The sequence below is a fragment of the Cydia pomonella genome, chromosome 26 (genome assembly GCF_033807575.1).
Source record: "Cydia pomonella isolate Wapato2018A chromosome 26, ilCydPomo1, whole genome shotgun sequence".
NCBI classification, from domain to species: Eukaryota; Metazoa; Arthropoda; class Insecta; order Lepidoptera; family Tortricidae; genus Cydia; species Cydia pomonella.
In genome coordinates this window covers 8,955,056-8,969,020 of record NC_084728.1, presented here as the reverse complement: position 1 = coordinate 8,969,020, position 13,965 = coordinate 8,955,056, and the positions used below count along the sequence as shown (strand labels likewise).

Here is a 13,965-nt window from a genome sequence, read left to right as displayed (position 1 = left end):
TTTATATTACAATACAATACAATACACTTTATTGCACACCTCAATACAGAAACAGTACAAATAATACAACACATAAAGAAGAGGTAAACAACAGGCGGTCTTATCGCTAAAGAGCGATCTCTTCCAGACAACCTTTAGGTAGCGGAATTTAAAAAAAAAAATGTTATGTCAGTAGTAAAAAAATATGTTCTATTGTTTTTGAGCTCCCGATATTTCGACGCAGTTACATGCAGTTCACGGGTAACTGGAGATCATTCAAAACTGTTAAGACAACGAAAAGTATTTTTGAATTTCAAAACTAAAAAATAAACTCATAAATATTTTTTTTTTTTTTTTTATACTACGTCGGTGGCAAACAAGCATACGGCCTGCCTGATGGCAAGCAGTCTCCGTAGCCTATGTACACCTGCAACTCCAGAGGAGTTACATGCGCGTTGCCGACCCTAACCCCACCCCCCTCGTTGAGCTCTGGCAACCTTACTCACCGGCAGGAACACAACACTATGAGTAGGGTCTAGTGTTATTTGGGTGCGGTTTTCTGTAAGGTGGAATATATGGTGAAATATATGTATGTTATTAAGAAAAGGTGACAAATTTGAAAATTGTCGTCTACATGTCGCGCTTAAATACATTCTCGAAATGTTCCCTAAGCAGGCGCGGATACAAGGGGGGGGCCATAGGGGCAATGGCCCCCCCCTAAGCCAAATCTTGTATCCGCGCCTGTCCCTAAGCGACGATATCATTTGGCCAACAATGTCTCATTTCAAACATAGACCAACAGCCTGATTCGAAGAATGAGATCCGATAACGATAAGTTCTGGTTTAGATAAGGTATCATTTAGATATCGTTTATATGTCGTATAATTGACAGAAGCAGCTCGATTCGGGCAACCAATGTCACTTAGACGTTAGAAATATCGTAGATCTTATTGGGATCACAGTTGAATCGAAATAAACGTCAATTTAGACATGTCGTTTAATTATCGATCTTTCCAATATCTTAAACGTATCTTAATCATTATTCGAATCGGGCCCTTACGCTAGTACTAGCACCCAAAAGAAAGGGATAAGTATAGTTTTCTTCATTCTTACTGACTGACAAGTTGTCTGTTGTCATTAGCAGGAATTCTTTCGTCTCATTCAAGTTCAACAAAAAAATACCTCAATATTAAACCACCAATAATCGAATTTAAACTTAACTTAAGCACTGGTGGCCTAGCGGTAAGAGCGTGCGACTTGCAATCCGGTGGTCGCGGGTTCGAACCCCGGCTCGTACCAATGAGGTTTTCGGAACTTATGTACGAAATATCATTTGATATTTACCAGTCGCTTTTCGGTGAAGGAAAACATCGTGAGGAAACCGGACTAATCCCAACAAGGCCTAGTTTACCCTCTGGGTTGGAAGGTCAGTCGCTTTCGTAAAAACTAGTGCCTACGCCAAATCTTGGGATTAGATGTCAAGCGGACCCCAGGCTCCCATGAGCCGTGGCAAGAATGCCGGGACAACGCGAGGAAGAAGTCTCGAATTTAAACTGTCGTGGGACATACTAACATTAAAATAATTCTACGGATTACACTCATGTATTTTTAGTCACTCGCGCGACATGTTTCGTAGAGCTTAGGTCTCCTTTCTCAAGCACTAAAAGTGCGAGCAGGGGGCTTACCGCAAAAACCGAAATTCGCAAATTACGGGGATCTTTCTCTTTTACTCTTACTAAGACGTAATTAGAGTGACAGAGAAAAATGCTCGCAATTGGCGAACTTCGATTTTCCCGGTAGGAGCCCAGCGCTCACGACGGCCGTGAATCGCGTACAACATGTTGCACGAGTGACTAAAAATACGTGAGTGTAATCCGTAGAATAGGGTTGTTTCCAATTTTTTGAAACGCTTGTATTACGTTCTAAATTTTTCTTTTTTTTTTTCATTTATTTAGAACACATACAGTCACATATACAAATGGATTTGAAGTACAATGTAGAGTACTTAACATACTTAAGAATCATAGACCTAAAAGTTGCCCTAAAATTCAACTTTTATACTAAAAACGGCTTTAAATATGTTAAATTAACATAATATTTTGACAGATACTTTCGCGCCCAAAACGCTCTTTAAAAATTGTGTGACGTCACAGTTTACGGTTTGACACATAACTACATACACACGTAGAAGATACGAACTGTCAACTGACATTTGTCATTTGTTGTTTATCGCCTAACTGTCAACAGTGTCAATCCGAGAGTTGTGACGTCATCAGAATCTTCAATGACGTTTCGAGTTTGGTCACGTGACGTGTGCCAAAGGATATTTTAAATTCAATATTTACAAAAATATGGTCATTACAGGTCCCCTAAAAGTAGTTTAACATGTTCTTATAATCCAAAAGAATTTATTGGGATACAATTCTGCCCTAAAATTTGTAGATGGAAACAACCCTATTATTTTAATGTTTAATATTAAACCACCAATCACATTTTGGCAGTTTAAAATTTACCTAAGCCTAACTTAACAAAACCGCTCTATAAATCTCTCCACCATAAATCCACAATATAAATATTCAAGACGCTCTGAAGGCCATCCATTTTGTAAAATATATGAAAGGCAGCTACTTGATAATATAGGTACGAAGCGTATAATTACATCGTATCGGGCATCGCATCGCCTGGAGTGGATATTTCGGTAACCGTTTGTGCGTTCGAAATTCGAAATTCTGTGAACTTTTTTAATTTGTTAGCGAGTCTTTAATTTCTGTCTTTTTTTGTATTTGTTGCTGTTACTGGTTGACAGGATTTTTTGAAATTTGTTTTTAATTTCTGCGCTTTATGCTTTCCTTGTGTTTTTTTTTAATTAATTACCTATAGCAAGGGTTCCCAATTAGTTTCTTCAGGGGTACATTCTGAAAATAAAATGACTATCGGGGTCCATATCTACTTGAGTTTACTAAATATAATAATAACATATATGTAACATAATACCATTATAAATATATATGAAACATAATACCCGTACATACCTGGAGCCCATTTTTCGAACGGTATTAGTCTAATATTATTAGTGCACGAACTGTCAAGTCGTATGGGTTACCATGGCAATACACTAATAATATTAGACTAAAACCGTTCGAGAAATGAGCCCCTGGAGGCGAACTCAGAGTTGGTAACCAGAGTCTCTGGTTATATGGCATTTTCTGGCGCTTCCCGACATATGTACTCGCATTTTGCCTAATTGTGACGTTACTTATGAAAAGGGACCTTACAGTCGACTTTCACCATTATTAACGATGCTCCGATATAAATACAACGCTGCGCGCCGCAGTGCGGCGTAAGCGCCGTCGACAATAAGTACGGCTCACCAGTACCCCTAGTGTAAATATTTTCAGCGAAACGTGACGTACGCGTTTGCGTTAAGTGTCATTTTGTATAAGATTTTTGACTTTCCAAAACGTCCCGCTTGGCGCGCTGTTCAAAAACCCATACAAAATGAGACTTAACGCAAACGCGTACGTCACGTTTCGCTATCGACTAAATTTACACTAGGGGTACAGTTTAACAATGTCATATTCGTTAAGGTGTGCGTAACTTACTTTCTATGCATCTCGCTCGTACTCGCATATAAGTGCGAGCAAGATGTATAGAAAGTAAGTTACGCAGGCGTTAACGAATATGCACATGTTATATGTATACTATGTCATAAATATTTGTATTTAGTATTCAATTTCTCTTAGACCTATTATAATAATTTTCCCCATCTAATTACTATTTGATCTATTTGGCCCAAATGTTAACTGGTAGAGAATGCCTTCTGAGGGCATTAAGATCGCCTTTTGTACAACTTTTACTGTAAAATAGGCCCTTGAGGCTTTGTACCAAGGATGCTGGTGGCATTTCCTTGTTGTATCTCAATGGCAATGTATCGTTGTGCGAGGAAGCCCACGTTTCGTGATTTCTGCAAAAAAACTTGTGCGCGCTGGGACCCCATGGACCCTAGATTTTCAACGCCAATTGGTACTAGATTAATTAATATGTCAGTTCCACACTGCTAATCCAGTCGTGGTAAGGCTACATGTCCCTTTTCACAAATATTTCCACAAATTCTAAAACAAACTGTTTTAAACGTTTATACATTTATTCCGGTGTGTGTTTCGATGGGCGATATGCAAAGCGGCCGGCGCAGATAGCGACGCTATGATATTTATTATCTACGGTGTACCGTTGTATTTTACACTCATTTCTCACAATGTAACATTTTTAAAACTTTAGAATTGCGCTACAGTCAGACCAAGATGAGTTGGCAGCGATTATGAAAGCCCAGTTAAGTAATCGTCATAATTTAAGTCGAACCATAATAATCTCATTCGATATGTAACTACTCCACGATTGCACGATTGGCTCGTGAGTGACACCACTGAACTAGCACCATTCTTAGTGCCCGTAAGGCCCGTGCTTAGATATATGTCAATGCTAACAGTTGTTCTGGCTTAGATATTCATTCAAAGTTGATCCTGAGCAGCAATGACTGATATTCATCTTCCTCGCCTTGTCGCGGCATTTTTGCCACGGCAACGCGAGCCTGGGGTCCGCTTGGCAACTAATCGCTACAATTAGCGTAGGCATTCGTTTTGACAAAACCGACTGCCATTTGACCTTCCAACCCAGAGGGTAAACTAGGCCTTATTGGGATAAGTCCGGTTTCCTCACGATGTATGTATGTAGAAAAAGTATTGTATACAATAGTGATATTATCAATCTTTTCAATCTCGTACCTTACTTAGGTTACTCAGCAAGTTTCGTTGCCTAAACACGGTACTCGACTGAAAAGCTCTCTATTATATCACGATTGTATGAAATACAATTTTCATTGTAAAAGTTTTTGTTCATTTTTCCTAACAACATGTTTTTTTCCAGAAAAATGCGGTCTCAGCGACGACCCTGGCCTCCGAGTGAATGGCAAGGGCAAGAAGATGAGGAAACCACGGACTATATACAGCAGTCTGCAGCTCCAGCAGTTGAACCGACGGTTCCAGAGGACGCAGTACCTGGCGCTACCGGAGCGGGCCGAGCTGGCCGCTAGCTTAGGCCTCACGCAGACACAGGTAACCTAAGACCTAGACTGAAGAACTTGAAACTATTGCTTATGCCAGTGTCAGGACACGCTAAAAAGCGTCTTAAGCGTGTAAGCGTATTAAACGTGACTGAAAACGCGTCTTAAGCGGGAAAGCATATTAAGAGGCTGTCAACACCCAATGTCCTTGAAATTGATGTTACTTAAACAGTTTTTTAAGAAAGACTATTTGTTTTAGTCAAGTAAGAAAAATATATGTTCATATTAATTATATTTCAAAGACCGTGGTCGTACTCGATACACTATTGAACGAAATCGGCTCGATAGAAAATAATTGCAAAGATTGGTCTTAAAATCACAATTAAACGGTTTTATGTCTTTATTGTTTTGACTTATGGGTCTGCAATTAAAATCACAATTTCAAAACATTTATATCTAAACCATGGTCGAGTTAAATATTACACTAATAATCCACTTTTTTTTATTTAAATATTTTTCTTATTATTCCCTTGCCCAGGCCCAGTAACATGCGACAGTGCTATCTCATTTACTCCGATACAAATAGACAGTGTGCGCGCTTTAGCTATTGACAGCCTCTTAAACGCGACTAAAAGTAGTGTATAAAGATCGACTAAAAGTAGCATAAAACCGGTAGATACTAAAGTGGTTATACTAAAATGGCGTCTTAAGGTAACCTAAGACCTAGATTGAAGAACTTGAAACTATTGCTTATGCCAGTGACAGGACACGCTAAAAAGCGTCTTAAGCGTGAAAGCGTATTAAACGTGACTGAAAACGCGTCTTAAGCGTGAAAGCGAATTAAACGTGACTGAAAACGCGTCTTAAGCGTGAAAGCGAATTAAACGTGACTGAAAACGCGTCTTAAGCGTGAAAGCGAATTAAACGTGACTGAAAACGCGTCTTAAGTGGGAAAGCATATTAAACGCGACTAAAAGTAGTGTAAAACTGGTACGTACTTGTGTGAAAAAGTGGTTATACTTAAATGGCGTTTTTAGAACTAGATAAGTTAATGAATTAACTATAACCTAACCAAATCTCCTTTAAGCAAAAACTTTCTACGCACCGTAAAAAAAGTCATCATAAACAAATTAAAATCTAATGACACCATATGCTACTTTCTATTATTACTAAGCATGAATATTTCCATCTCCTCCCTTAAAAAAAGTCATAGACAACTTTTATTCACTTAGTAATTATGTCGCAAAGCTATAATTAAAGAAGTGTAGACGTTGGCCCATTTTTTATTAAAAAAAAAGAACTTGCAATATATAATCTACCTTAAGCATTACTACTTAAGGTTGAAATCCCTTTGAAAACACAGTTATCTGAAGCGATAGCGAACGTGCAATTAAAAATGTTCGTTTTTTAAATTCTGTCACAATATTTTTTTAACCGTCATTTAAATTGTCTTTGGTTTTGTTTTTTAAAGCGATAGGAAGCTAGTGTATTTAGTTATTTTGCTTTAATTGTTTTGCAGAATGACCTAGAAATATAAGTTTTTGTTTAACTAGATTGCAAGCGTTCATTTTAAAAGATATTTCTTTGACTTAAATACATTTCTAACTTACTAGACATTTCACATAAACTAGTGAACTATTTAAGAACTTGAGTATGAAATATTTAAGTTTTAAAAATATTAGTTTACCTATTTCAGCTGTCTTACTTTTTATATTATAATTATAAGTACTACGTATTTTTCATATTCTTAGTTTAAAACAATATATACCTACCTATCAAATTGATTGTGCACACCAGAAATCGTCGACAACACAATCACGTTTTTTCTTAATTTCATTAAATTTTGACGTTTCAACTTAACTAGGATAACCCAATAATATTTTTTCTTAATTCAAATTTCGAACGCTAAAACGTCTCAAGCACCGCACTATTTCTATGTAAGTTCACCTTATTTTTTTTCTAACCGGCCAGTACGTGGTTATATTTTCATTGCTTACTTATTTTACATTTCGAATTTAACATGAACCAGTATCAGACTACGTATAGTTTTTAAGGATCTCTCGGTCACGTTATGCTGGTTCTCGCTTATTTTGTAAGGAATTGGAACGGGACAGCTACATTCGTTTCGATTCGACTCGGAGCGATTGATTCGTCATGTGACCGGCGAGAATGAATAATCGTTATCGAATGATGTGTGTAGAGATTAAAGGATGTAGAGGTGACATTCCTTTTATGTTCTATTGATGTATAATTCGTGATTTAAAAAAAGTTATTTTTTTATTTCATTTTGATCATCGCAGGAATAAGTAAGGACATAATTGCATTGGGATTCAATCGTTGGTATAATGGTACATAAGAATATGTAAGTATGTCTCTTTTTTATATGTACTTAGTGCTTTAGATATATGTAATAACATGATTAATTAGAGGATAAAGTATTTGTCCTGAAATAATATAAGTTTTAAAAATCATATTAATAAAATTGAACGTAGATTAACTATTAATCAAAACACACCCCAAAATGTTTTAACCCATTATAGTTGTCTAATTTTGTGCATAGTTGTATTTATAACAACATAAAAATTGTAACTAAATCCAACACATGAATAAAATAGAGTCAGACCAAGATAAGTTAGCAGCGATTTTGACAGCCCAAACAGAACAAGTGTTATTTTAATCGTCAACCTGAAATTATGACGTTTACTTAACACTTGCACAGGCTGGGCGATTAAAATCGCTGCCAACTTAACTTGGTCTAACTCTAACTTTGCATATATATCATCATCACATAATAAAGTAATAAAAAGAAACGCAAAATACGTATACGTTACAATTAAATTTGTTTCAACTATAAAAGGCAGATTGCAATGCCATTTAATTACTGTATTAGTATGCATTAATAAAATAAAATGGCCGCACATGTTAACATGCGGTAGGTAAGCTTTTTACGTAAGTTAGGCAGTAAAAGACGTAGTAAAAATTGTTGAAACCGTGTAAAATTACTTCAGATTTTATCAATAAATGAAGGCATTTCAAGCTAAAGCCGGGCCAAGATAACTCTGCGTGGTATTTGCGTTACAAAGCGTAATCATTAGTGTCATATTGATATGAAAATATATTATCATAATTATAATGACAATCAAATCGGTGCAAAGTTAGCTTAGACGAACTCTAGATACTGCGACTGTCTACGCGTGTTTGATTATAGTACATTACGGTACAAGTGCGAATAATAGGAAATTCGTAACGAGTGGTGATACATTAAAAAACGACCGAAGGGAGTGTTTTAAATCGATACGAGCTAATGTACTATTGTATTGTATTGTATTGTATTGTAGCTCCCATACGCGCCACGACAATCTTTATGTGGAAATCCCTTTTTACTGATACATAAAAAATGCAATACTAATCCATAATCACTTCATTACTTAATAAATACCGGACAAGTGCGAGTCGGACCCACTGAGGGTTCTGTACTTGTTAATATTTGTTGTTAGAGCGGCAACAGAAATGCATCATTTTTGAAAATTTCAACTGTCTTGCTATCACGGTTCATGAGATACACCCTGGTGACAGACAGAAGCATGCACAGTGGAGTCCTAGTAATAGGGTCCCGTTTTTACCCTTTGTGTACGGAACCCTAAAAAAGCAATACTAATCCTTAATCACTTCATTATTTAATAAAAAAACTAGCGTTAATCCGTAACGCTTGTTCTTCTTATGAAGTAGTTTTAGATTAGTGGAATAAATTAGTTCTTACGCCTCTGTCCGTTCTATGCTCTGTGGCAAGAAAAAGTAAGAGCAGGTTAATTTTATTATAATTTAATATTTCTCGATTATTGTGCACCGCACTTTGATGAGCCGGTGGTAGGGATGGGAGTTATCGATGTTTTTGTTGTGTCGATGTACACGCTGCAGAGATAACTGAACCCTTTGCAAACAAGTTTCTATGCAGGGGGGGGGGGGGTCCATATATTTTTTTTTCTTTGCGCCACTTGTATGTAGTGGCGCAAAGAAGAGTTTTCATTTTAAAATTAGTATTTTATTGTAAAAATACAACAAAGAGTATTGTATTCAATGCAATGGGGGGTCAGTTATTTCCGCAGCTTACAGTAGTATACATAATAAATGCGCTGGTAGCTAGGCTACCGGTTAGAGCGTGCGATTTTCAATCCCAGGTCGCGGGTTCAAAACAGCTCGTACCGATGAGTATTTTGTAACTGTACGATATATCGTTTGATATTTATTTTACCAGGAAACCGGACTAGTTAATCCCATTAAGGCCTAGTTTGGGAGGTCAGATGGCATTCGCTTTAAAAATTAATTTCTACGCCATTGGAATCTTGGGCTCCCAGCCGTGGCAAAGAGCCGGGATATTAAGAGGAAGATGATGATCACTATACATATTGGTGAAGCAAAGTTTTACTTCCACCGACATATCTTTAATTTTCACAAACTCTAGGACAGGGGTCACTAAATGGCGGACCGCGGTTCTGATCCCAACATCTGCTTATTTAATAAACTCAAGTAGAAACGGACCGCGATGGTCATTTTATTTTAAAAACCGGACTCCTGAAGAAACTAATTGGTGACCCCCTGCTCTAGGATAATGGTGAAGTACATAACGGTAAAGAAAAAAAAAACGTTAGATAAGCGAATAAAAAAATATCGACAATCATCGATACTAATCCCCAACCCTATTCACTCAATCCAATTCCACATTAAACCACAAAAAACTATCCCCGTCCCGCTCTAACATACAATCTAACTATCTCTGTCCCGTTCTAACATATCTAACCTCCACTCAAATATCACCCTAATTTCAAAGGCATTAAGATCTAACTCTCGCATTTTTTGCCATAGATAATAAATTACACATTTGTCTTTAGGTGCTGTTTACGATGTATTGTAGTGATATAACAATCGAATGGGATGTATTTTTTCTATTCTGGTAACATTGGATTGTTCAGATATGTGTTTAACAGACCACGCAAACGCACTGTGTGTCAAGCCAAATATATTTGGCGTGTCTGCCGTTGACACGCCACGTTGACGTTGAATGATGATAAGTAATAGATAAGTTATGTTTTAATTAGATAAATAATAATATGTGTAATCCCATTAGCTATAAAGTGTTGACATGTAAAATACTTATATTTGATCAATAAATATTTGATTGATTGATTGATTGACATTTTCTATGGGTGGGTAATTTTTTTGCGATTTCGTGGTTTGCCCCATAATAAAAGATGCTCAGAATTACCGATAAATTCAAATTTCATATCATTAATTATTGCAGGTGACTAAATGTATAGCCTGTATGTAAATATAAATATTCTTTTACAGTACATATGGGGATACTTTATAGCACTAGTGCGAGAAGTAGCATATTATGTTACTGTGTCGAACATTTAAAGGGCCATATGTACTGTAAAACGTTGTACGATACATGTGCGAATAGGTAATTCGCAACTCGTGTCGATTTAAAACACTCCCTTCGGTCGTGTTTTAATTTATCGCCACTCGTTTCGAATTTCCTATTTTTCGCACTTGTATCGTAATGTACTATATTACACCAACAATTATACATTTTACATACATGTAAAACTACAAATAAATTTTAATGGAAAATAGAACCAGGTAACAACAGGCGATCTTATCGCTAAAAAGCGATCTCTTCCAGACAACCTTTAGGTAGCAGGAAACTTAGAACTCATACAAAAGTCAACAGGTAGTGCAAGGAGCTAAATATGGAGTCTGTTAAACACAAACATGCATACTACTTATATAACTATTAAAACAATACCTAATACACTAATAAATATACAATATAATTTATATAATATAATACAATATATATATATTTATACTTATACATGTTTATAGATATGTAACTTAAATGGTCATGGTCATATCCAATTTATTATTTATTTATTTATTTATCCTTTATTGCACAATACAGAAATGTACAAATGGTGAACTGAATGCCTTAAGGCATTCTCTACCAGTCAACCAATTTCATGTTATTTCAGCATAAAATATATTGTATGGCGATGGCGGCGGTTTTTTATGGCGTGCTTGTATGACTTTCAAAATCTATTGTTCGTAAGCGCAGATAATCTAATTCGTCTGTCAGATAGATCTGATTGGCATAATCTGATATTTCCCCATCAAATGTCATGCTTCATGGCTACTGATATGGAACCATGGGGTACGAGAAGGTGGTTAAACAGAGATGATTGTGACAATTTATATAGGTATTCTGCAGCGGTATTTATATATGGGACAAAAACGGGACGGGACGTGACAGTCCCGTATATACGGGACGTATGGCAACCCTATCATAGCACATGTGAGATCTACCTATTCAGGCATATGTCTGTGCTAGATTACTATTATCAAGACATTAAAGCTCTCATGTTATTAATAAAAGTGAAAAAGAAACGCAATATTACATTGTTGATTGAATGATTGACTTTTACTTGAAATACATTGTTGCTTTCGTTCACCACGATGTCGGCGGCCGATTGTAAGATCAGGCCGATCGTAAGATCAGGCAGATCGTAAGATCAGGTATATCATAAGATCAGGCAGATCGTAAGATCATTTAATTAATTTGATAATTATGACATGACAGAATATTATAATAATAATTTAATTTAATTTATTGGATATTTGAATTGTTTTGATTATTTTTATACTGTTTTATTTTACTGTAATTGAATTTGATTATTATTATTTGTTATCTTAATTGTACTTAAATTGACATCGACCTAATTATATATTGTATTACCTTTTGACATGTAAAATTTGTAATTTTATCAATAAAGGAATATGAATATATATGAATAATAAGATCAGGTAGATCGTAAGATCAAGAATATCGTAAGATCAGGCCGATCGTAAGATCAGGCAGATCGTTAGATCAGGTAGACCGTAAGATCAGGCCGATTGTAAGATCAGGCCGATCGTAAGATCAGACCGATCGTAATATCAGGCAGATCATAAGATCAGGCAGATCGTAAGATCAGGCAGATCATGATAATCGGATATACGCTGTTCAATTTAAAGAGCAAAGCACCCTCTCTTTCGCACAAAAAGAAAACACCAACAATAAAAGAGCACTAAATCGCATCCGCACGGTACGAAGACAGATATTGACTTAGAGTGGCATACTAATGACTAACGGCCCGATTCGAAGAATGATTAAGACACGTTTAAGATCTTGGAAAGATCTTTGAAAGATCGATAACTAAACGACATGTCATAATTGACGTTTATTTAGATTCCGCTGTGATCCCAATAAGATCTATCTACGATATTTCTAACGTCAAAGTGACATTGGTTGCCCGAATCGAGCTTCTGTCAATTAAACGACATACAAACGATATCTAAATGAGAAAATAATTATTTAAATATCTAAAAGATTTTTAAATAATTATCTAAACCAGAACTTATCGTTATCGTATCTCATTCTAAGAATCGGGCTGTAATAAATTAATAATAGTTTTTATTATTTACATTAAAGTGTCACACGAACCTAGCCGTACAATTAAACTCTCATTTTAACACGACATTATGAAATAACATTAAATTTGACATAAATATTCAAGTAACATATATATATGTCTGGTACAGTCACGGACTTAGGGGAACCATTTAGGTATTTTTTAATACTTCGTCGGTGGCAAACAAGCATACGGCCCGCCTGATGGTAAGCAGTCTCCGTAGCCTATTTACGCCTAGGAGTTACAATACATGCACGTTGCCGACCCCAACAACCGTCTCTCCCCTCGTTGAGCTCTGGCAACTTTACCGGGAACACAACACTATGACTAGGGTCTACTTTACATTGGACATTTCATACCATTAGTATTGACAAATGGCGTAACAATTAATGTCCGTGGCTGTACTAGTATTCGTTACCTTGAAATTGTTATACGACGAAAATAAAGCGAGTAAAAACTTCTTCAACGTCAAATATATATTTAGCTTAAATAACCTACACGCTTGAAACATAATTTATTTAGCTGAAGTTATAAGTAAAAAAATCGTTAAGTAACAAATCAATGTGATATCTACGCTCCAATAGATCACAAAGCGTTTGTAACTTAACCTAGCTACCGGCTAAAAAACTATATACAACCAACCTGAAAATTATCTAAACATATTCAAACCTTAACACATTGTAATAAGACTAAAAACGACTACATATTTTTGAAACCCGACAACCAATGATGCCATCTCTAAAACCGTCACGTCATTATTTCAAATAAAGAACATGACTTTCAAATTTCGAAATCACATCTCATTGGCTGTCAAACGGCGCTCGGCAACCAATGGTCGCTCGTCAAATGTCATGACTCTGTGGTTTTAGAACAATTGTCTTTGGAAGAGGTTAAAAAATATGCTTCCGTTAGCTTCTGGCTTTGTTGAGGTCAGTTTTTTTTGTGGCGGTTAAATTCGGTTGATTAATATGGATATATTTAAATAGACATATAGATATATAATATAGATAGAATACTCTTTATTGGCACACTTCAGTAAAAAGATACAAGAAAAGAAACAATTGATTAAATGTAGAGGCAGACGACAGGCGGTCTTATCGCTAAAGAGCGATCTCTTCCACACAATTTAGCGGTAATAGAAGAGGTTAAACTAGGTGTTGCTGACACGTTATGAAGCCTACATTCACACACACAATTACAGTGAATAAATAGACACATATAAGGAATACAAAGACAGACATATAAATATATACAACATTAACCGCAATTTAGCTAAATATGACAGCAGCATGTCAGCCACAGAGTAAAAATAAGTATGTAAATACTATATGGTATACACGAGCATATCCATATTAAGTAAAGTCGGTAAAGACTTTTAACTATTTTTTTTCCATGAGGGAAGAGGATTTTTTTCTCGAA

At 36.0% G+C, this 13,965-nt stretch overlaps 1 protein-coding gene across 2 annotated transcripts in view; it reads left to right on the top strand.

Annotated features, from left to right (window-relative positions):
• Nucleotides 1-13,965, top strand: part of LOC133532120 (homeotic protein distal-less) — a 140,395-nt gene that overhangs the window by 41,410 nt on the left and 85,020 nt on the right. For both annotated transcript variants that reach the window (XM_061870648.1, XM_061870647.1), the window contains exon 3: nucleotides 4,903-5,090. In XM_061870648.1, the coding sequence (XP_061726632.1) occupies nucleotides 4,903-5,090 (188 nt within the window). The remainder of the gene's footprint in view (nucleotides 1-4,902; nucleotides 5,091-13,965) is intronic.